The sequence below is a fragment of the Pleuronectes platessa genome, chromosome 3 (assembly GCF_947347685.1).
Source record: "Pleuronectes platessa chromosome 3, fPlePla1.1, whole genome shotgun sequence".
NCBI classification, from domain to species: domain Eukaryota; kingdom Metazoa; phylum Chordata; class Actinopteri; order Pleuronectiformes; family Pleuronectidae; genus Pleuronectes; species Pleuronectes platessa.
The window spans coordinates 4446156-4470612 of NC_070628.1; the positions used below are offsets into that span (position 1 = coordinate 4446156).

The 24457-nt window shown below is 45.5% G+C and overlaps 1 protein-coding gene and 1 long non-coding RNA gene across 5 annotated transcripts in view; one reads left to right on the forward strand and one right to left on the reverse strand.

Annotated features, from left to right (window-relative positions):
- Nucleotides 1-3483: 3483 nt before the first annotated feature.
- The window catches only part of mgat3b (beta-1,4-mannosyl-glycoprotein 4-beta-N-acetylglucosaminyltransferase b), a 40574-nt gene continuing 19600 nt past the window's right edge, over nucleotides 3484-24457 (forward strand). Inside the window, exon 1 of one of the 3 annotated variants that reach the window (XM_053419488.1) lies at nucleotides 3484-3635. In XM_053419488.1, coding sequence (XP_053275463.1) covers nucleotides 3523-3635 — 113 coding nt within the window. In that variant the 5' untranslated portion in view covers nucleotides 3484-3522. Of the gene's footprint in view, nucleotides 3636-8030; nucleotides 8325-22630; nucleotides 23271-24457 lie in introns of those variants that run through there. The other 2 variants (XM_053419490.1, XM_053419489.1) reach the window with 2 other exon arrangements.
- LOC128437367 (uncharacterized) lies at nucleotides 11214-24224 on the reverse strand. 2 transcript variants are annotated; one of them, XR_008338201.1, is made up of 4 exons: nucleotides 23896-24224; nucleotides 15863-16075; nucleotides 11667-11830; nucleotides 11214-11529 (listed from the first exon to the last, which is right to left on the reverse strand). It is a non-coding gene; the product is annotated as an uncharacterized LOC128437367 (long non-coding RNA). The 2 variants fall into 2 exon arrangements; XR_008338202.1 differs by lacking the exons at nucleotides 15863-16075; nucleotides 23896-24224 and adding an exon at nucleotides 12009-12233.

Below are 24457 nucleotides of genomic sequence, written 5' to 3' on the forward strand. Positions count from 1 at the left end.
TCAACGGACTCTCTTGGCATCTCTTCGTGGTTACACACTCACCTGTTTTGATTTAGCTTGATGTCTTGAAACAAGACTTCGAGATTACAGGTGGTCACATACGATTTTAAATATGCGTAACCAATCAAGCTTCATTAAAACGGACAAAGGTAGTCGATTAAGGAGTAGCTAAATACCCGGACAAGACACCATGTATTCTCTCAAATGACCAATAGAGGGCGACTCCCCTGCTTCTTTTTTTGTAAGTCTATGAGAGAATGACTCTATTGCTTTGTTTAATATTTATAATGTAGTTTCAAGTCTTCTTCAATGCAGCAGGATGGTCAATCTCCATATTACGGTAAAGACAATAAACAAGAAAGCTAAAAAGCAAAGTGGCGATGGACAGAAACACCAAACTCAAGGCTCCATACCAGCAGCTTACAAGCTAATCCGACATGTAAACTTTGCTGTGTGTGATTTCATTTGTTGAAAATTCAAACTGTTATTTACAGGAGGACCAAAATGAAATAGAAGTGTCTAAGATCTGGAGACTTTTCCTTCCTGGAGAGAAGTCAACATTGATCCTGCATTTGAAGGCGTCGGTAAATTCCGATGGTTAAACAAAGCTATAAAATAATAATCTTCATGAGATGAAAAGCCCGAACAACCAAATCGCTGACTGTGGTGGTTTTCAGGGATCGAAAATAAGAGATTCAGTGTTGACCCAATGAAAGACGAGCTTGTGTAACATCGAGCGTTAGCGGTGACACGAGGGCTGAATCGTAGCAAGGCTGGAAGTGTGTGTCCTTGGATATGAGGCATGGTCTGCTCTTTCAACATGACAAGCAGGAGCAGTGGAGGAGGACTTCTCTGACACGACAGCGCCGTCGCGTTGATGGATGGGGAGAACGGAGACTTGAGCACGGGCAGATTGTGTTCATAACGCAGTCAAGTAAAAATATAATCGCACATCATGTGGTGGGTGGGGGAGGGGAGGAGGAGCAGGAGGAGCAGGAGGAGCGGAGAGAGATTGTTGGAGCAAATGAAGCCATCGATCAAAGTCAGACTGAGACATCACTCTTTGGGTTTTCTGTCACCACCGCCGCCGCCGCCGCCATGATCCCAGAAGCACCGGAGCAAGAATCAGACGCTTGTACTCGCTGGCTGAGACGACATTTGAAACTATAATTTCAATTTTTTTTTATGATTTTCCGATGTATTTCAGGACATCATACCAGCGTTTTCCACTTTCTGCCTCATTCATTTCTCCCACTCACAGTAATCTGTACTTTCAAGAGGGAAAAGGGACTTTTCTCATGTTTTTCAGTTCTAGATGTATAGATCTGCAGTCTGCATCTGAACACAAAATCTCAAGAGGGCCTTAAGGAAAGTTCTTCAAATTTGATAAAACTGTTGACTTGGACTCAAGGATGAACTGATTGAAGGTGATCAAAGGTCAAAGTTGCTGTGACCTTGCCATTCATGCTTTTGGTCTCCTGAAACCAGCCTCTCAGGAACACCTTCAGGGAATTTCTTCAAATTTGGTAAATGGTCATTTAGCTTCAAAAAGGTAAACTTCATTATGAACTCATAAAACCCTGTCTTGCTTCTTGAATGCGAAATCTTGAAAATGGCTCGATTTGGGGGATAAAAGGTAAAAGATTAAGGTCTGGACAAGATATAACAAGTCTGCCTTTAGGGAATATCTTCTTCAAATTTGGATTCAAAGATGAACAGAATAGATTTGAGTCATCAAACGTCACGTTGACCTCATGCAGATTGAAACTGAACAAGTCGGCAGAGGTACACAACCACACTGCGGTAATTCAAGTTTGTTGTTTTTTTACTATTTCATTACAGCAAAATCTGGAGTTAATTTCCTTCCCTGAGTTACACACTCTTAATAAACCTTAATTGGCTTTAATCAGTGAAGTTAATAGAAGAAAAAACATGTTGTAAGTGGAAGAAAAACCCATTTACATGAAACCCTCAAATGACCGGTTGGAGCTGAATTGTAGCAGAGAGATGTTTAGAATCAAAGCAGACGCAGGGCGCGTTGCTAATTGCTTATTTCAGGGATAATTGGTGTTTTCCTCCTGCTCAGGCCACGGCCTCATTCTTGAAGAGTGGGTTCAATTAACTTCATTGCTCCTTCTGGAAAATGAAAGGATCTGAACAGTCCAAGGTGAAGGATGAGAGGCTGAACCGAGCTGCTACCATCCCTCAGCGGCCTGTTTCCTCATGTTTTTTTTATGATGCTGTATGATGAGGACCTGCAGTGAGCTGGGAGACCTGCCCAAGTCGATTTGAAACATGCTGTGTAATGTAGACCTTTAGTTACTACTACTGTCAATAAGTGTCCAAACAGACAAGTCTTTGTCCTGCGTCTATTTCACAGAGCAGCATGCGACCAGTCAGAGGTTCAGGACGTGAACTCAGTGGAGGAGGAAACATCCTCATCTCTGTTTACTTTAAATGATTAGATTAACTGATCAGAGTCAACAGACTGGTCCCTGCTGGGTTTTGTATTCTCACTGATGCATCAGTGTAGATGCAACATGTTTTATAATATAACTTTAAGTAAAAGTAATTGTTGCTTACTCCAGATGCTGTGGTGGGATTTTGTCTGTTGAGTTTAAGTGCATAATATTTTAGAAAGAAATCACATTTTGTATTTAAACATTTGATCAATTAAGACTATAAGAGCATAGCATTTTGATGCATGGATACCTTTTTAAATTATTACTGAAATGTACTTTCCACTTTCTTTTAGACTTGCTATACCAGCTTATTTGGATGCAGTAATTGAATTTCCTCAAAATAAAAACATTTAAAAGTAAGTCAAGCAGCACCAACACTCATAGATGTCAGTCCCACAAATATACCTGATCCTTATTATCAAGATCCATGAGTTGGGAATTTCACTGGGAAGTTGGTTCAAATGTCAAGAAAACACTTTTGTGAATTGGTGACATCACCTCCTTGGCGGCTGTGGAGCTGAATTCTTAGTGGGGCCTCCAGTCACTGCCACTTCCTGCTCAGCTGTTTGTTTCAGCCTGTCCATCAGGGGTCAGCGTGGAGCCAGATATCCAGATCTGCCTCAGACCACGTGATGAGAGAAGCCGCCTGTCCGTTCAGGTTCAGACAGAATTTGACTTTGGCAGCAGGGAGCCCAAATGGTTAAATACGAGAAACCTTCCTGTAACCTGAAGCTTGAAGGCTTTATCTAATTAACCCCTCACAGGCAAGATACACACTGCATGCTTTATACTCTGTCTTTCTGCAGAGAGACCTGTTTGGGGAATAATCTGAAAAGGGAATAGGAAGATGAGATGTCACTCCTCCTCATTATATCCCCTTATTTTGATACTGTTCCTGGTGATAAAGGGTTTTCATCCACAGGGTTGACCTGCATCTCGGGACGTGTTTCGGGTGTAAACACAAGTGATGAAGCAGCATCTCTGCTCCAGTTTGACGCCCAGGGGAGTGTGGACTGTCATGTTTGTGCAGCCCACACTCACCTGAGTCCTCTCACCTTTAATGGCAGAGCTTGTTAGCGTCACCCGGGAGCAGCAGCACAGCAGGACGGGAAGGGAGGGCTGGTTGAATCCTGCACCGCTGAGGAGAACCATGGGCATGAGGACGTGTCAGAGGTAAATACAAAAGACTCTTTAATAACAGTTTATCGTGCAAAATGAGGAGGAGGAAGAGGAGAGCTCAGTGTGGGTGTGTTGTCAAACAGATACGTGACTGCATGTCTGATACTCTGTTCATGAAGGAGCAGTGCTGGGATCTGCAGTCTGAAAGTAATTCTCTTCTTTAATTTTTTGGTCGAATTAGCTTTTATTTTGGAATTTGTGATTTATTTTTAAGTCAGAAATGTATAAAAAAAAAGTGTCTTAAAGTTGGAAAAAACTTGAATGATACAAGTTAGTTATCAATGTCAATAATTTTCCGTACAAGCAGAGATTTGAACAAGAAATCCTGATGTTTCAGTTCGCGAAAAGCAAGAAGTTTTAGAAATCAAGAATCTGAAATCAAACAATGGGTCCGAGCCTTTATTGACATTTTGTTCACGGAGCAGTTCACCACTCCTCAGGCGTTATAGCTTCCTTGCTTGGAGTTGAGAGGATCGATATGATGGCTGTGCTGCTTGTCACACTCTGGCTCTATCAAGAAACCCACCTTACATCGCAGCCTTGACGAGCTGTATTTGTGTATTTGTGTCTTTTTGACCTCTGCTAAAAGGAGATGATGTTTTTACGCCTGCTTCTTTCCACGTTCGTTAACATCCCGAGAACAAATACAAATCTGGATCCGCTGAATGTAAACGGGTTTGATCCAGTAATCCTTTTCACTTCCTCTTAAGCCCGACTCCAGCTCACTTTGACATTTAACAATCCATGAAGCCATGTAGTTAGAGGAAATGGAAATTCCGCGGGCATTTAACATGGATCTCATTTTCATAGAGGAACACACACACACACAGACACACACACACACACGAACACACACACACACACACACACAGCCAAATGCACAGAGTATAATATTCAGGAAAGGAGCCTTCTCAGATGACGCTGGAGATATGAGGCTTATTCTGAGACTTTGATCCGAGTCCAGACGAACTGAACGGCTGGCTCCAGATTTCAACTCACCAGCTTCCTCTCAGATAAAATTCCACACTGACAGACTGAACAATTTGGAGCCGGAGACTTGAACAACAGACTGAAGTCAAGGTTACAGGGACCAGAACTAGGATTCAGGTCGTAGCTGTGGTTCTATTGTTGCCTTTGAGACAAACAGCAGAGCGGGTTGATGCCGGGACACAGACTGTGTTCTGTGTGTAATTTAAACTAAACAAAACTATATGAGCTGGAAAAAAATTAATGTTAAAGCTAAGTTTTTAACTTCGGGAAAAATGGAAGTCTCTATAAATGAAAATGTGCATACCCCTCCCCCCCAGTTTCATTATGAGCTGGGACAGTGTGAAATAAAAGTAAGAGGATTTGTCCCCGTATGACCCTGTTTCTCTTTCTCTAAATTCCAAGTGTCATCCAGTTCCACTTCAAAATGCAGATGGACATAAACCCTCAATGCAAGTAAACAATGTTCCACGACTAATAACATTACTGTATGATTGGCTGATATCAAATAGGATTTTTAAAAACAAGCTTAAACCGTTAAAGTCTGATGGTAAAAACTGATGTGTCATTCTGCGTCACAATTGTTGGAGGTTGTTTTCTTGTCTCCTCCAAACTTTTGTTTAGTTTTTGTGGCTGACCAGAGGTGTAACTGTCAAACGTAGAGGAAATATAAACTTAGGGAGGGAGAGGGCAACACCTGGGGGGAGTCTTCTACTTCGAACCATGATCCCGGTTTTGATTGGGCTCCGGGTATTACTAAAACTAACTTCATACCCCGGCTTCACGAGTCTCCTGCTGCCCGGAGTTTAAAAACCCACCTCTGCCTCATTCGATGATGCTGACAGGCTGATATAAATATTTGATGAAAGGCAGACGCAGCGTGGGATGTGGGTCCCGGCGCCTCCCACTGCTGGCTGTTGACCTCATGGGGGGGCGGGGGTAACATCTCGGGGCTGACATGAGATATGAAGGATGTGTTACGCTCCGTGGAGGCCGATCATTCAGCAGGATTTAGTGTACAACTATAACAAGCTGAGGTGTTCCATTTCACTGGCTTACTGCATGAACGCTGTTGTTAAAAGGTAACTCGGTCACGGGCCATTGTCCTTTCAGTTGTATCAGTGTCCTCTGTATTATGAGCGTCTGGACTCTGAGTTCCCTTCTGGTGAATGAACAGCTCCCTCCTGACCAGGATCTGAGAGGGTGACCCGACTGGAACCTGAAGCCTGAGAGAGTCCCAGCAGGTTGTGTCAAAAAAACACAATCCTATAATCATCAGTTTAAAGCTTGTTTCATCAGACATAAATTAGTCTATCAGGCGTCATAAGTGTGTCGTATAAAAGGTCAACAGGTCGACCCGATCAGTTTTCTTCACCTGCTGTATTATTCCACAGAGAAAACAGACGTTGTGAAGGACGGAGCTACACAACGGCTTCATTGCAACACAAGTCAGTGGCCACAGAATCAGCGCATTACAAATTACCACAAACATTACAACACAACTGTGTCTGAAAAACTCCCCAGAGTCACAGAGGCCTTGTGAAACGATCCAGTAGAAACTGAGTCTATTTAAAGAGATGTGTTGCTTTTCAGTGCCTGATCTAAAGCTTTAGTGTTAAGTTCAGTATTTAGTCACACAGCAAACGCACCGTTCCTTCCTCTCTTAATTATTCTAAAAAACACTTGATGAATCATTTTGGTTTATGGTTTATGTAAATATGGTAAATCAGTGTCAAGGTAAACACATAGAAAACATTTAGTTTTTAGCATCCATGTTTTATCCACATGAGCAGGGGTGTATCCAGGGGTGGAGCCAAGAGGGGGAACCAGCCCGAGCTGAACTCTGATTGGCTCTTGAAGTGCCCCTGTTTTTTATAATATCAGTCACTTTTCAAACAATGAATATAACAACAGCAACAACAATAATAATCATAGTACTTTAATTAATAATATGATTTCTATTTTCCAAGAACGTTTTTTCAGAACTTGCTTGAACATGAAAATACTTTCTAAATATATTCAGTGATGTGCAGCTTTGCTCAAACCTATGGAGCCAAACAAGGAATGATATAAACTGGATATATGAGTTTTTCTATATTTTTTATATTTCCTCACACTTGCATGTCACTTATTATTAGTTACTGATTGACTCTTGCTAATGTAATATTGCAAATGTCCCAATTGTGGGACTAATGAAGGATTGTCTCATCTTATCTTACTGACATGTGCACTTGAACTGAATCAGGACAGGTGCATAGATGTTGGTCATATAATGTGTAAAAAGTTGACCCCTGTGTGACCTCTGATCGGTTCTCCGGAGCTCGTGAAAGTGCACAGTAACCATCCCACGTGCAGTGCTCTCTCTGGCGCCACCTTCAGGCCAAATGTTCCCTGATCTGTCGAGTTCATCCAAGCAGCACTTGTCTCTTTAACATCTCATCCGTGCAACTTTGTGTGTGTCCTGTGGCCTGCAGTGTGCATCACGGCCTCAGGGGGGCTCAGAGAGGAGTATCCCCCCCCCCCCCTCTCTCTCTGCATGACTCGTGTGTTGTTGGGGGGGGGGGTTGGATGAATCAAGGGTTTGAGCAGGAGGAGGAAGATGTCAGGGAAGCAGCAGTAATAATCAAATCAGTCTTCTCTGCATGCACCCCCCCCCCCCCCAAGCTCCTCCCCCATCTCTCTCATATTTCCCTCCTTTGATTCCCCCCCCCCCTCGTCCGCCTCTGATAAGCAACATAACGGGGGGAGGAGCTCTCTGGTCGCGGGGCTCCTCCTCCCAACCCCTTGGTTTCCCTTCACTTGCCCCCCCTCCCCTCCTCCTCCTCCTCCTGCCCACACTCAAACACACACACACGCATACACACGCATGCACACTCGAATCCACCGCCTCCTTCTGCCTGATCGAGAGGGAAGGAGGTGATGAGCCAGCAGCGACGCAGAGGAGCGACCCGGGGGGAGATCGCAGTGTCTTCACGCAGCGAGGAGGCGTCGCACGGGGCGCGGACGAGCAGGGGACGCATCGCGGGGGGAGAAGGATAGAGAAGACCGAGGAGGAAGCAGCAGGAGGAGGAGGCGACAGCGGCTCGTAAACACGACAGAGAAACGGCGAATAGGACGCAAGACAGCGGCGATCACCACCACCCCCCTCCACCCCCCTACACACACACACACACAGACACACAAACACACAGCGCCAGCCCCGTGTCCCTCCTCATCTCTCCATCTCCATCCTCTTCCGTGCCGATCCCTCCCTGCGCGGCTCCGCGGTCACTGGATGTGTTTTTCTGCCTCTGGACAAACCGCTGCTCGGTGTTTTCGTAGAATAAACACCGGAGAGGAGGAGGGGGGGAGGGAGGGAGAGAGAGAGGGAGGCTGAGGCACCACCACCACCACCACCACCACCACCACCACCGAGAGGATCCACCGGATAGGTCCGGCTCGGGACGCGTCTGATCCGGCGGATAACACCGGAGGACAGGAGGGGGGTGGGTGGAGAGCACTGCGAGATGACCGTGGAGTAACCGTGCTGGTGGGGGACACACGGAGCGGGACCCCGGCCCCGGGTTCTTATCACCGCGGCTCCAGCATCAGCCGGTGCGATGGCTTAGCGGCTGCTGCACCAAAACTACCCGACTCCAGATCAGCAGGGCTCTCATCCACCATGGACCTCTGAATATCTGACACGGGCACAGATGGGTAAGACGAGATGCTGTGTGTGTGTGTGTGTGGCGTTTGTGTGTGTGTGTGTACGTATGAGTGTGTGTTTTTCTGTTTGTGCAATTCCGTGATATGAAGGTTAGGGAGGGAGGGGGGGTGAAGGGGAGCTGGGAGGCTTGTGACGTGAAGACCCTTGTCATTGCACGTACAGAATACAATTGCATTATAAAGGTGGTTAAACCAAATGGGTTGATATGAACAGATACAGCATTGTCCTCCAGGCACAGATGTGTCTTCTCAGGCGACTCACTTCTGCTCTGTTGTGTGTTTTTTTCTTTTGGGGGGGGGCCTGTAAGATTTGACCTGGACCTTCCAGGACTTCAGGTCAAGCTCGTTCCCCCACTTTCCAAACTGTCTGATGTTGAAGTTTCCCGCATGGTGGACAGTTGTTATCGGTTTCATGTTGCTCTTGAGTTCCCTGGGATTGTGGCCCCTTGGTTCATCCAGTTGAAGCCTCGTCCCATCTTCATCTCACAGTCCAGAGGAAAGCCCATGCAGCTTCCTGTCACCTCTGAATCCCCATGCCCCAGGCGGTTGTCTTCTGTTGGCAGAGACTGCAGGCCTCGCTGACAAATCCCATCTCCATCTCCCATCTAGTCAAACCAAAACCCAACACCATCGCCTGCTGAATCCATTTCTAATTTCCCACGAGGGCCCAGTGCGAGGGGGTCAGGTATTGATCCAGGGCGCCAGATGGGCCTGAGAATTTGGGATTGAGATAAGTGCAAATGTTGAGCAAGTGAAAGAGGAGGCGTTGGTTTTGAACAGCAACACAAGCTGTCCTCCGTCTGCTCCCTCAGGACGAGTCCAGCTTTTTCAAAGATGGTCTGATTGTTGAATCGTCTCAGGTTTTTCCAAAGGGACGTTTAGTAGAACACGGACGAGAGCATGGATCAAAGGGATCAAAGGTCACATGGGGAATCAAACACTGTTACCTGCACATTTGTCCTAATCAGAGAGCAACAGAATGAGCATAGAGTCAACTATGGGAAGGACACACCTGGTGTTTGAGTTTTAGAGGAGCTACTTTGGTGAAGTAAAGAATAAATAGACATAGATTCAATCGGTATTCACTCCGGGGTCAAACGACTCTACAGCAGTCATAGGTCTTTATCAGCTGTGGACATAACATCCAAGTGAACGCCATCACTTTATCTGCTTCTGCTTTATTTTGAAAGTCTAGACCTTTTACCAACACCACGTTATGAGACACGCTTGAACTTCCAGGTATTGACGGGTAAATAGCCGTAGCCTTTCATATCAGGCTAAGATACTTATCATGCAAAATCACTGACAAGACAGCAAGGTGAGAGAGCTCCTCAGTTTCCTGCGTGGTCTTCACAGAAAGGCCGACTCTTCCATTGGCTATCGGAAAGGGTGTATAAAGATATGCCTGAGTAAAAGAGGAGTAAGTGAAGTGAATGTGTAGCTGCTGATTGAAGGAGAGGATGGAGAGATAGCGGGGTGTTATCCTGTCATCTGTCTGAAAGGGTGTTTGTGCAGATTCCAGAGATCCACCTGAGGCCCACAGCTGAGGCTCACTGCTTTTGCCAGGTTTGATTAGGAACCCACTCCTGTGACGTCCTCTCCCCTCTCACAGACACTCTCAGTTTCACTTTCAATTTGCTCTATCGACATGACACAAAAACACGTGTGCTGCAAAGGACGACAGAAACAAGAGGAAGAGCATGAAACAGAATGACCATAGAAGAAAAGATAGATAAGTAGCTGTTGTTATTTTACTTTATCAGAAAGACCTATCCAAGGGGGACACTTCAAGTAACTGATTTCACATAACATCACATTTAAATCTCAATAATTAACACAAGCGTTATGTTTTTCACAGTTCCTGTTTTGAACCAGTCACTTCCTGGAGTCCCAGCCAAGAATTAATCAACTGTTAAATCTTGAATTCATCAAATCGTTCAACCACAGCTTTTGTGTTCACTGGTCTGATAAGAAAGTCAATCTTTTCATCTAAGTCATGACAAGAATGTAAACAAGTAAAGTTTCCAAAATGCAAAACCCATTCCTTTAGAGCAACGACATTATTTCATATTTGTCTCTTTTCGTTTTTTTACCATCAGATTGAAACTCAGCTTGTCTTTCTGCAAAAAGAGAAAAATGAGCTTTTGAAGCTTTTGTAAAAGCTTGAATCTCATTTTCCTCTAATATTTTGTGCAGTTTTTAAATTGGATGTCTGTTAGCAGTGGTTTCAGTTTTAACGATGTAAGAATGAATGTGGAAAAACTGATGAACCATACCTCATTAATGAATCTATCTCTATCTAGGTGTTTCATTGACGCACAGCCTTTTCCACTCATCAATTCTCTCCTCCTCTCGTCCTCTCACTCGGCTCTTTCATTCTAACACTCCCTCTTTTCTCTGCCTGCGACTCAAGTTGCAAAAAGCCGAATCAAACGGCCCAGAGGCTGCTGGTTCATGTTTCCAGAGGTGAACTGGGAACACAGAGATCCGCCGGCTCTTCCTCTGCCCACAGCTTCCTGTTTTGGAGACTTTCCCTCTACAACGTGTTTTCTGAGGAAATCAGATGTTAGCTGTGAGTCACCCCCCGTACGGTCCAATCCCAGCAAACTGATTTCCCCCTCACGGGCGGCTGTCACATCCAGAATGTTTGTTACTCCATCGACGGGAGAAGGGAATCCTTTCTCTCAACTCTGGTTCCAGGAGGTGAACACAGTGCTTTCACAAATGGAGGCCTTTGGCTTTTCTTAGTCAAACATATTGTGTTTCGTAAGAAGTGAGCATGTACGAACCTCGGCAGGAATAAACCATAAACCAAGGTTGTTGTGACAAGCAGACTGATGCAGTCATCTGATGTCCTGTTGCGTGTGTGTGTGTGTGTGTGTGTGTGTTTGTGTGTGTGAACACCAATGCAAGGAAGCCTTCAGCAGAAAACACATTTTTGCGTTCTTTAGGAAAAGAGGATACCTGGGAATCAATGACTATCATTTGAACACCTTTGCTGGAAATTGAGCAGACTTTATGTTACAAGTCAAAACCAATAAAATCATAACAAAGTAAACCTTTCCTCCAAAAACAGGTCTTTAAACACCTGGTTTATGAAGCTGGTTTGTTCCCAGGATGCTCATTTAGCTCATAACTTCTTTCATCATTTCCTTTCACGTGGATTCTGAAAGGTTCTGGTCTCGAGCTGCAGCAGCTGTGGAAACAGAGCCCGGTTACATCTACTTGTTTAGCTGCAGAGCTGTTGTCAGACTCAAAATGGAGCAGCGGCACAATAGGCTTTCAGTGACTGTAAAGGTTGGACGGCTCACAGTTACAGGGACTGTAGCTCACCTGTGTCCCTGCACAGAAAGTGGAGCAAAGGTTGAGTGAAGCCGAACGATGTGGGAGGCCATGTTTGTCCCAGCAGCTTGGGTTACTTCCTGCCTCGGGAGGTCCTTGGTATTAATATGCTCTCTATTCCGTTTGGATGGCGGCGGGACAAAGGGATGTTTTCACTGCCGAGACAAGGAGGCAAAAACCCTGGTGAGCGCGAAAGTAATTACTAGACATAGCTCAGCGGAGAGTGAAGGGAGAAGAAGAGAAAATGTGCAGCATCATGAGACACTGGGAAAAAAAAGAGATTCAGTTTCTCCTCTCTTTCTACGCCTCGATGGTTGTTTTCCCTCCGCTGACCTGGATCATACAGTGCAGCCAATCTCCACGTGCATCATCACTGCTGTGTGTGTAATCTCTGCAGTGCAGGCGGGGTCGCCCCGGTCTCCAGGATGTCCAAACAGCGGCGTGCTAACCCCACCAACCGGTTACCTACGGCTGAGCACAGCCTGCCGCTGCTGGGGGAATTAAGCTGTGTTCCACCTCTGATCTGGCATCTGTAGACACACACACACACACACACACACACACACACACACACACACACACACACACACACACACACAACACTCATAGCCTGCCGGGCTTCTGGCTGTGCTCACGCTGTTCCTGGAAAGAGAGGGAGTCAGACACACCCATGCATCTCTTTCATTTTTATGACATCTATTCCATGCAGCGTGTAGATATCATTCCACCTGGCTTATCGGTCTTCCGGTGAAGTTCTCAATTTCTTTTCCCCTGCCTAGACATCTCAATTCAGCGTGCTATATATATATATATACCTGCGTTGAGAACACCCCTCCGCCCTCCGCCCACACAGGCTGCAGATGCTGGGTTGCCTTCTGAAGACGGCTCAGAGGAGGATGGAGGTAGAGGAAGAAAGAAGGAAAGAGGTTTCAGGATATGCACATCCCTCTTGCCTGGGGGGTGCAGTGTTCAGAGCCCTCATTAGTCGGTCGGAGGCGTTTGATGGCTCCGTACTCCGAACAGCTCAAAGTTTCCTCCCGTCACTAACCTGCTGTTGCCCGACAAGCTGCACAGACAAAAAAAAATACCGTCCCCGAGCTCCACACATGAAAGGTGGCGCTCGGCTGTTCCACTTTGACTTTGAAACTCACGTGTCTCCCACTGTGAAGCTGGGACTCGTGTTGCAGGAGCACAGAACATAACCCAGTTCTCTGAGAGGGATTTAAATGCACACGTAACGTTCCCGGTGTCAGAGGTGTGAGTCGACAGTCACTCATCACCACAGTCGGTTTGACAGTGAAGCTTATTTATACAAACTGGAGCGAGGATCAGGAAACTTCTCTCGTTAGTTCCTCTTCTGATTGACGACAGGCTGATGAAACACGTGTTGATGCCTGATGCCACAGGCGGCCTCTGCAGCTTGGTTTCCCCCCCCCCGACTCTGCATGGATATTTTTAGACTGTCATCTATCCATCTACCCATGCAATTTAATTATTAGATAAAAAAAACATTTATTCTTATGAGTTATTGAACCTTAATCGTTGTGGAGATCACATATTTGTGTTTACAGCACATCGACACTCATCATCTGCAGAAGCTGTCGAATCTCCTTGTCTTTCCAAATTGACGTCTCTGTCTTCTACTTGTTTGTCTTCTACGTGTTTGTCTTCTACGTGTTTGTCTTCCGTTCTGCAGCCGTCGTGTGTTATTAGCTGCGATGCTGTGAAACCTCTGGAGAATCTCCTGGATCTCCTGGATGGTGTCACATTTGCTTTACACTGCACAGGAAAATGAGCTCTACCCGAGCATGTGGGACAAGGAAACACAAGCCACGGTGCATCTTGAATTAACTGCACCGGGATTCGGTTACTCTGAGGTGTGAACACCCTTCCTTGCATGGAGCGTTCCATTCTAATGGGTTTCAGAGCGCAGGGGTGCCACTGTTGCGTTATATCTGAAAAGGCCTTTAGGGCGATTTCATTTAGAATTTCAAACTGGAGGAGTTTTGTGCAGAATTTAAATTCTTCTTTTCCAGTCGAATTTGTTAGCAGCAGATGACAGAGTGTCCCCCTGAGGGATTCTCCAATCTACACAGCATCCATCCTTTGTCCTTGTACCCTTTAATTATAATAATAACGAGGCCTTCATTATTAGTAAGTGATATATCCTCTGGGGTTGTCTGCCACGTGTGTGTGTTAGAAGTTGTTTACTGTCGACCCTCGTTGCAGCGTGAGCTCGTCACTCTTGTGTTTTTTTTTGTTGTGTGTATTTACAGCAGGATGTTGTGTTTCCTACGTGTTAACAGTGACCGTGCATAGGGGTCACATCCCGGCCTCTGAAGACGACTTTCAGAGACCAGGATCTCACACCACTCAAACCAACAGGTGACCACATCTGCTGATCTGGTTCACGCACATGACAGAAACTGCAGCCGTGTGCTGTGAGATACACAACTCTGCTGTAGTCGACACTACGCACAAACTTGCAATGCAGCTTCGCCTCCACTCGATAGCAATCTCACAGTCTCTCAGACACATGGCATGTGAGAACCCAGTGGCTCTCTGCGGCCGGGTCCTGGGAGGGCGGCCGCTGTGATGATGAAGTATGGATTTCTGCTCTGGCAGGTCAAACCGAGCGGGGCCGGGCTTTCATGTGGGGGCGGATAAAGAGCACTCCTCGCTCCGCTGCTGCTTGACACGCCGAGGGCCGACTGTTCGAAGGCCCCACATCGCAATCCTCCCCTGGCTGGTTCTCTCCCTCTGTTTTCCTCTCTCGTTTCCTCCCCCCCCCCCCCCTTTGCTGTTTGGAGGGTGCTCCCCTTTCCTAAATAAGGCTCTGTGTCGTGCTCTTGTCAGACGGCCAAGCCGAGTTCACCACCGGGCCAAAATAGAAGTTGTCTGTCCTTGAGGATGTGTGTGTCTCTCTCTCTCTCTCTCTCTCTCTCTCTCTCTCCCCCCCCCCCCCCCCCCCCCGGTCACCTCAGGATCAGTTTACAGCCCTGTCTCTCAGTGGAGACCTCAGGAGACCCCGTACTGTGCAGGAGGAGCAGGAGGCTGCTGACCTGTGCCTGACCAGAGTTTTGGAACATACTACAGCTGCCCCATTTATAGGGGGCGTTCGGTGTCAGTTGGGAATGTACCACATACCTTGGTCAGAGGTGAACATGCACATGTTTAGTATGTGGTGAGAGCCTGGTGGTCTGCGTTTTTTAATCTATTCAGAGCAGAGGATTTAATTCATATTGAGAATCTTTAAAGACGCAGTTTGGCTGTTTTTTCTAGGTCAGAAGATGAATTCAGCAAAATCTTATAAATGTTTAACCTGTATGAAAAGTTTGTTTATAATCGTCCAATTTCTGGATCTTAAATCTCTGGTTGTTAAAAAGTCCCAAGTTTAATAATCTGAATTTAAGATTTTTAAAGTACATTAGATATGATTGACTAGCTCTTGTGTGTTTTGGAATGAAGGTGATGCTTTCATCTGTTGTTTGTTTCTCAATATGTTATTTTTAAAGACTAAGATTTCTATGAAACTTGATGGAGGGATTAATAAAAATCAGGAACCAGTTACTTTAAGATGTGGTTTCATAAGGGAACTGGTGGACCTTGGCATATGTCCACTGGGACACTCGGCTTGTGTGAAGGACAGACTATGAGTCCCTCTGTCTCTGTCGCTATTTGAGAGATAACGTGGTGTTTCCAGGATTATTCTACACTCTGCTACTTCACCTTATCTTCAGTTATGGAAAAGTGGAAGTAATCCTGGGATTCCGATATTCTTCAATATCTGTCATACAAGGACAAATGTGCTCATTTACATAAATTCTGATTTTGCTTCGCTCATCATGATATCCACATTTAAAGCCACGTTGCTTAAATTGAAATATGTTTCACTCACTCTGGTTTGCCTCCTCGTGAATACTCTTTTGCAAAAGTGGTCATAAATAACCTTCAACAAAGTTCTGCAGAAGCTGTTCACGCCCAGATGTGATGACACTTAAACTAAATATATGGTCAAAACTAAGGAAGGGAGAAGTGGGAGAAAGGTCAGTTCGACATTGCAGAGGATACTCACACCAAGCAGGTTCTTTACCTATGTGTGTGTTTGTGTGTGTGTGTGTGTGTGTGTGCTTTAAAGTGCCTGAAGGTTGTCTCCATGCAGCATGCAACACTAACTTTTCACTCACTTGTGCTTTATTGCCTCCCACGAGTCCAAAAAATGACAGTGACAAACCGCCTCGTAGCAGCAGGCGATGCTCACGTTGTTTTATTGAGAACAAAACCTCGAGACGTGCTGTGGAACTCCAGCTTGTCAGATCCGACTGTGTGTGAAGAGCAATAAAGCTTGTTTCATGGATCGCGCCAGCATGTGGTGTCGGTGCCGGACAGGGCGAGTGGATCTGTGAGAGAGAGAGAGAGAGAGAGACGACATTTCACCAACTTGGTGAAAGGAAGAAGGTTTCCCAACTATTTCCTTCATCGATGTTTACGGAAATCCTGAAATCCTGGAACCAGGTTGAAGAGCTGACATTAGATGAACAGAATAAAGGCAAATGTACAAGGTTATTTTAAAGGGGACATATTATGCCCATTTTACCACAGTTGATATGGCTCCTTGGGGTCTTAATGAAATGTCTGTTAGCGTTAGCTCGCGAGCTAACCGGGCCGGTGGAGCCCGGCTAGCGTTAGCTCAAGGCCATGTAGCGAGACTCCCTACATGGGCATGGTGTGACTATGACGTTTATTTCGGTCGTAATCCCATTCGACGCACTCTAGCGTATCGTGTCTGACATAAAGGAACCACAACAAATCGCGGGAGTTGTTTATTTCCAGAGTTCTTGGGACGGTAGACATGCCAGATACCCAACTTAACGTGTAGAAGCACTACAAAAGTGGAATTTTCATAATATGTCCCCTTTAAGAAACTTTGCATCCCATCCCCTTGAATTTAACATTGTTGTGATAGTTTTGCAATGTAATGTCGTTTGTTTGTAGCTGGAGTTTCATATTGTGTTTAGAACAGTGACCCAGTGTCGATCATAAACAACATGCACAACATTTCCACAGTAACTAGCTCTGCCAATCAGAGAGTGGATATCAAACGGACTTGTGGCTTCCGCTGGAGAATAGAACCTTGTTTCATTACCTCGTAGTTTGTGGCGCTGCTACGCTGAGAGTTACAGTTTTATAGCTGACAATCTTTTCAGAGATTGGATTCTTAGTTCCAGAACCGCGCAGTCGAGCTCTATAGAAAGCCCCCAGGTAGGTGACGGAGGACGAGGGGGTGCAGAAATAAAGAATGAAATGGAATCATCAGTAGAGGCTAACGGAAGGGAGGAGGAAGAGGAGGAGGAGGAGAGGAGCAAGGACGTGAATATGATTCATTTGACACAACAAAAGCATCCTGGCTGTCCGGCGTCTTTTATAAGAATGACAGTGACGCACGGGCATCACATTACTTTTCTTTTAAGCAGTGGAGAGAGATAAGTGCGTCAATGAGGGGTCTGTAGTGCGAGGGAGGTGAGACGTGAACAAAGGTGGGAGAGGGAGAGAGAGCGAGGGAGGCCGGTTGGTGTGTGTGTGGACGGACGGATGGAGAGAGTGAGAGCGGGAGAGGAAAGACATTTTCATCAGGATTATCCTGCAGCAGAGAATCTCATCTGGGAAAGTGGCCGAGTGACGACAGAGCGCACACACACACAAATACACACTGCTGCAGGAGGCTCGGAAAAAAAAACTAAAAACTGGAAGAGCTGAAGATCTCCACCTCCGTTTGCCCAGAACAGCCCCTCGTCCAGGCTGCTGCCCCCCCCCCCCCCCCCCCCCGGTCAGCCACTGCCCCGGCTGCTGGAGCCTCAGATTTAATGCCAGGAATGTGTGTTTGTATTTGTTTGTTCTCCTCTTTGAATCTCGGTGGATTTCCTCCCACTTGATTATACTGTTTATTCACTGTGTGTCCCCAAACTCCTGCCCACCCACCAGCAGGCATGCAGCAGCTGGAGGGGGGGGGGGGGGGGGGGGGGGGGGGGGGGGGGGTCCTCGAGAGCAATGTGCAGATGAAGACTAGAATGCTGTGTATGAACGAGGATGGTGATTATCCAGTGACTGAGCGTTTGGTCGACTCCTCCGATAATTGATCAGACAACAAAGACACTGTACGATTTCAATTCATTGTCTTCTGACATTTTTTGTATTGGTTCAGGGACATTGTCGACTTTATTTTATGGAATGTGTAGAGTCAAGAGCTGGGGGGGGGGGGGGGGAGCCGCCCTCCGCCAGACAGCGTCTTCATACCACACGCTGCGGCGACGCCCCCCTTTTCCGGTTTATAGTCATTGCATTGTTCGTGGTCCTCAGGCCTCAGGCCTCAGGCCAATAGGAAGACATGCATAGAAAGTTACATAATGATATTCTGATTTACATACGTGAGGATTAGATTTGAAACAACTGCTGGTTTGACACAAGTAGATTCCATCGGGATCAGGGATCATCATGTGAGGCATCAGGTCCCTGAACATGCTCGAGATCCACCAGGACCAGAGAGAGTAGAAAAACACCATATTGGGCAATGTTAAAGAAATAAGTGCAACACTGGATGGACCCGTCGGTCTGGATCCACTGTCTGGTGAAGAAATACCCAAGAGCTTCAGCCACCTGGAGAATCTAGTCTCAGATATCTTCAGCTGCTGCAGTGCTGCTACCTTCTTCCTCACGTGTGTGTGTCTGCTGGACATCTGTCCTGCAGTGATCCAGGAGCTGTGGGTCCACTTGACGTCCTATTTGTACTTTTACTACTTATCTACTTATTTACTCTCAGGTAAGATATAATCATTACCAGTACTACTACTACTACTGCAACTTCTATTACAACAACTATTACTACTAATTATCCTACTACTTTTTTTGGAGGAGGAGGAGGGGGGGGGGGATCTCTGCTTTGCTGCAGGAGATCAGGATCGAAGCGGAGGGTCGATATTTATTTTGATTAATATTAATAATTAATATTACTAATACTCGCTGCATTAAAGATTTTCAATTTGAGGTTTTGAGTATGTGATTAAACGCTTTATATCATCTCATCATCATCATCACCGGGGGGGGGGGGTTTATCTGGTTTCAACGTCTGGATGAATAATCATTTGATGGAATTAAACCTTCCAATGTGTGTGTGTGTGTGTGTGTGTGTGTGTGGGTTGGTGTGGGTGTGTGAGTGTGTGTGTGTGTTTGCGTGTGTTTGAATTAGCATATGCATACTGTATATGTTTTGGTGGAAAACGACAGTGGGATGTTGGAATAGTCATTATATCAAACCTTGCTCCTCATCATCATGTCGTAAAACATAGTTGCATAAATGTATTGGTGTGTGTGTGTTTAAATTAGTTACATACACACACAAATACACACACATACAGGGTGTGGTCACTGTGGTGTAGAGCAGCCTGGTAAACTGGTGGTTGTGCTCTCCATCTCATATTAAGGTCACAGGTTCAGTTCTCTCTACATTTGATCAGATTATCTCCACCGCTGAGGGTTTGATTTCCAATCGAGCATTAAACCGCTGCTGCTGACTGTACGTGACCTCTGACCTCTGACCTCTGAAACATGCACACTGGTATCTGGCACTGGTTCATAAACAATAAATGTGTTAAAATAGAATCAAATATCTCACTGCACTTCCTCCAATTCTTACCTCCACCGAACACGCAACTTTTTCGCGCTTGTCCATCGTTTTGTTTCTTTCGCCTCTTTTCCATTGGTCGAAAAACCGCTAACACCCACTAACATCTGGCTTTTGTCTGCGAGGGGAGTGGATTCAAACCAGTAAACACACTAGCTTAACAACAACATTGAGGTGAGAGAGAGATTCCATAGTAGGTGTGTTTGTGATGTTCAACATGACACGTGGCGGGGGGACAGGCGAACTCCTCCTCTGGTTAAGCAGGTTTAAATGTTCTGTTTGTATTTAGAGCCTTTCTAATCTTTTACATTTTTTGACGTTTTTTCAAAATAATTCATGAATCTTGATGAAAATGTTTGTTCATGTTGCTCCGTGTAGATACAGCTGGGCCTTGGCAGTTTCTAGTAATAGTCTTTTAGAAAAAATATTTATTTTTGTGAAATCTTTCGGCAGCATTTCTTGTCCTCGCTTTAAATAAAAATTACTGTATTTCTTTCTATTCTTTGTTTTGGACAAACTCTAGATTGTTAAAGGTGAAAATGATTTTGTTCAAGCTTTTTTCAGATTTGTAAAGTTTTTGCTTTATACAAAGCTCTGGAGTCAATATAACAATACGCTTGAGTTTGTTCGGAAGCTTAAACTTTACTCCTAAGTCACATAAATCATTTATCTCTTCATAACACAATCCATTATGTATTGGTGTATTGTTTAGTGATGGAACTCGTGATCCAAAGGTCTGTTTTTAATCAGATCCAAAAATTTCCCATGAATTTGGACCCTATTAATAGTTGTGACATGTGATTGTCGGTTGATCTGGATTTGAGTGCATCCTCTGTGCTGCCAGCTTCACAAGCAGCCTCACATAAGAGCGGCACACCTCACTGCCCGGCCTGCCGCTGACGTCTCACCACACTGGTGGTCCATTGTTCTGTAAAAGGTTGCATGAGAAGAGAGAGACACCAATCCCACTGGCACAGTTTCCCTCTGTAGGACAAAGCAGAGCCGGGGAGCAGCAGGTGTGACCGGGCTGTTATCTGACAGGAGCCAAACGATGGGCAGCTTGTGAAGAAAGGTCGGGCGAGAGATCAGGTGTGTTTGGGACTTTTGAAGCATCCAGGTCGCTCTGTGCAAACACAAGGCAGCTCAGCACATGCATCGGCTCTCTGAGGTAACAGTCAGTCTTACACGGTTATTACCGGTAAAGCAAGGTTACTAGTTTCTCCTCAAACAGTGAGTGCAGCTTTATGGAATGTGTTGACTTGGATTTTTCGGTGGCAGCCTTCGGTAAACGTCTGTTCTCGTACTTATCGAGTTTTCGAGCTGTGAATTGTTTCAAACCTTTTCCTCATTCAGCTCCTCTGGACGAGTTGTCCGTCTGCTCCATTGAATGACTTCTGACACGTGTCACATTATACTGTTAATGTTGGATAATGTGACCTTGTATCATGTTGTCACAGCCGATTACAGCTCTATCTCTCCACAGAGACGTGTGGCCATATCCTTATTGTGTATTTATGATATAAAAATTGGGAGTTATCTGTTATTGTCAACCACTGATAAGCTTTTAGAGCCGCTATGAGACATGATGAATTGCTCTCATGTAACTTGGTCGAGTGGCATTGTATGATAAAGGCAGTTATTGTAGTTATTATACTTACACGTCAATCTGGCACCACATTTGCTCCTGATGGGTTTATATCCATGCAGTGACAATTCAACGATGACTTCATTGAGGGTTATGTGAGGCAGACACCCCCCCCCCCCACACACACACACACACACCCACATACACACACACACACACTTGTTCCCCACCTCATCAGGACCAGCACTATTCTGGAGACAGGAGGTGGTACAGAGTTGAATGGGTTTCATTGTGTTCTAACGGCACTGTCTTGGAGATAGACTGGCGGGACAGTATACACACACACACACACACACACACACACACACACACACACACACACACATACACACACTATTCAGTGCTCAGTCCTAAGCCTAACCCCACAATTCTCTCTCATTTCTGTTTGAAATGAAGCAACAAAGGAAGTTGAGACGTTACAAAGATTACACACTGTCGGCTATCAGGTGTGTACACTCATGCTTTGATCTGTCTTCCCTCACAGACACACACATGCTTTACATCTGTGCCACACTGTCTCACACTGTACAACACCATCAGTTGTGTATATAACACGCTGTGGAACCCGACTTGATTATAAATCAGCCAGCAGGTGATCAGCCGGCTGACAAGGAGAAGGGAACCTGCTGCTTTCGTCTACACACGTTAATGACACACAATCATCCTGCACAGAGTTTCACATGGGAAACGTCTGCATGGAGTTGTGTAACACTTTTCTTTCTAAATCAAAAGCTCTGACTTCAGTGTGTGTTGTAACCTGCTCCTCGATCAAGGTTTACACTTAAAACGTGAGCTGCAGGGAAATAGAGGGATCTTCTCATAGTTGCCCAAATTTAATTTGCTGTCAGGTTACAGACACCAGAGGGCGGGGGGGGGGGATTCGTCTCCTCAAAGGGAGGAACTAATCGAAAATTTAAAATTTAAACAAACACTGTTTTACTCCTTGGTCTCCGGAGTGGCAAACGTGTATTTGAACATTTTATTGGCTTTGCATAATTGGCACTCATTTCAGTCAATTTGCATTATTGTCGAATAAAAACTGTTTCACAATTCCCCACTGTGGATTTTAAGTGACTGAAGATATTTAATCTGGATCCAGTTTGGGCCAATGAGCACTCAGCCTCGGAGGGTGTCACCTCAGAGAAAGATCTCACCGCTCTTCAATCTTCTCATTTCACAAAGCTAATGTGCAAAAAACCGGACATTCATTATCCAACTTGTATGATTCAACACAATGGGAGAGTCCATTATGGGTTTCCCCCCCCCCGAATCATCAAGGTTGTGCTTATCATCACAAGGTCAGGTCTATAATCTTATTGTGAAACACACACACACACACATTACTTCAGAAGACTTGCATTGATTTCGTGGAGACCTCAACCATAGTGACCAGTTCCTCCTTTGACCTTTGACCTTAACCTGACCTTAAACATGCTTATAAATTGAAAATGTATTTATTGAGATTATGGTGACTTGTCCCTCTTTTGTCCCCATAATGTGACTCAGACTCACACAGTTACACAACTTCCTCCCATTTTCTCATTGCATTTCCCCCCCCCCCCCCCCCCCCCACGTCCCTCTACCTATTTCTGTCTCCCTCTCCCTCTCTCTCAGACACACTCTTGCTCTGTGTCACGCTGTCTCTCTGCAGGTCTCCTGCCATTACTGCCAATCTACCATCACTGTGTTTTTCATCACTGCCGCGCTCTGGTGAAAAGGCTGTTGAAAGAAAAAGATCTATTTATATATAAGCGGCTTTCGTGTGAATTCGGTGGTTTCCAGTGAATCCAGTAGCTGCTGCAGGCTCAGTGGTAAACACGAGACTTTAGAAGGTGTGAGTGACTCACTTTGTCACCCTTTTGTGTTTGTGTGATGCAAACAATTGATAACACACATGGTTTTTCTTGCCTTATCTCCAGCACCATGACCAGTAGCTCACAGCTTGTCCCTTTGCATTGGATTAAAAACAAAAGGTGATGATGAATTTGAGGTCATGGCTCCGACACTGAAAAACCATGAACTCTGCTGACCTGCTCCCAGCAGCCTGTGCAGTGGGAGGCTGCTTCACGGGCTCAACCAATCACCAGTCGTCTTTTCACCCAATTGCATCACGTGACTAAGTCTTGATGCGATAGAATCTGGCGTATGGACGGGACTGATATCTACCAGTGTGTGCAATTTGGTGCAGCTTGAATTTAAAGGGACAGTTTGGCCTCGGTGAAGGTTTCACACTATAGCTTGAATGACAGGGCATCTATTTAAAATCTGATATGTAAGTAAAACTATCAACAGAGACATGTTTGTATTCGGCTTTTTTTTCCTGTTCTACTCAACAAAGCTTTTGATTATCATTTTGTAAACAAGTCCTAGTGTGAGGCAGGAAGAGTGTCTGTGTGTGTGTGTGTGTGTTTGTTTGTTTGTTTGTTTGTGTGTGTGCGCACATCTGAACATCCATAATTCGCTCTTAAAGACTCACTGACACTGCACAAAGCTGGAGAAAAGCCCCCCGACTGTTCTGTATACCCCTCACTGTTTTAGTCCCATAATGCAGCAGTTTAGCAGACAAGAGGCTGTTTGTGCGTCTAAATGATCCACTTTATCAATGTGAGCATACAGCTGTGTGTGTGTGAGTCTGTGTGTGTGTGTGTTGGTGTTTGAATTCCACCACAGTTTAAACAGACGGCCTCCTTCACCATTGTCAGATAAATTCAGAAATGTGTTTTTGTGCGTCAGTTCGAGACTCTTATTGTCCCACATGGGAAACTCGACCTGCTGCTGTCAGGAGACGACAACACAAACACATTAAAGTCAACAATAGGTGATGCAGTGACCTTCTCAGCCCCCCCCCCCCCCCTGAGTGTGAGACACTTGCCCCGTTAAGAATAACTTGATGTCACCTCACTGAGCCGCAGCCTGTCCTCCTCTGCCGCCACTAATTACTCTCATTAAAGGAATTCACCGTCCTCCTCTGTCCCAACTCCGGCTCTGACGCCGTCCTTTTAAGGTCGCAGGAAATGTGTTTCTGTTTCTCTTTCTTGCTGTCAGTTGCTGGGGAGCAGAAGCAGAGGCTCTCTCTCTCTCCCCCCCCCGTCTTCCGCTCGTCTTTATACAGTCGGTTGATTTAAACAGAAGTGATCCAGGAAGTGAAGCTTAATCTGAAAAAAAGGGAAAGAGAGTCAAAATGTAAGCAATGCAAAGAGCAGGAAATTGAATGAGCAGCGGAGTGGAGGGCTGCTGGAGCCTGTCGGGGGGGGAACTTCTGAGCGAGCTGGGTGTCGGTGACGGGGGGGGGGGGGGTCCCTGTGGTTCAGAGACACGGTTCACTGGGAGTTTTGGGTTTCAAGGCTCCTCTAGAGTCACTGAGCTGAGAGCAGAAGACTTCTCCCCCTCTCACGTTATTTCATTTGACAAACTTAATCTTCTCGTAGTAGATTTGTTTTCTAACAATACCAGTTTTCA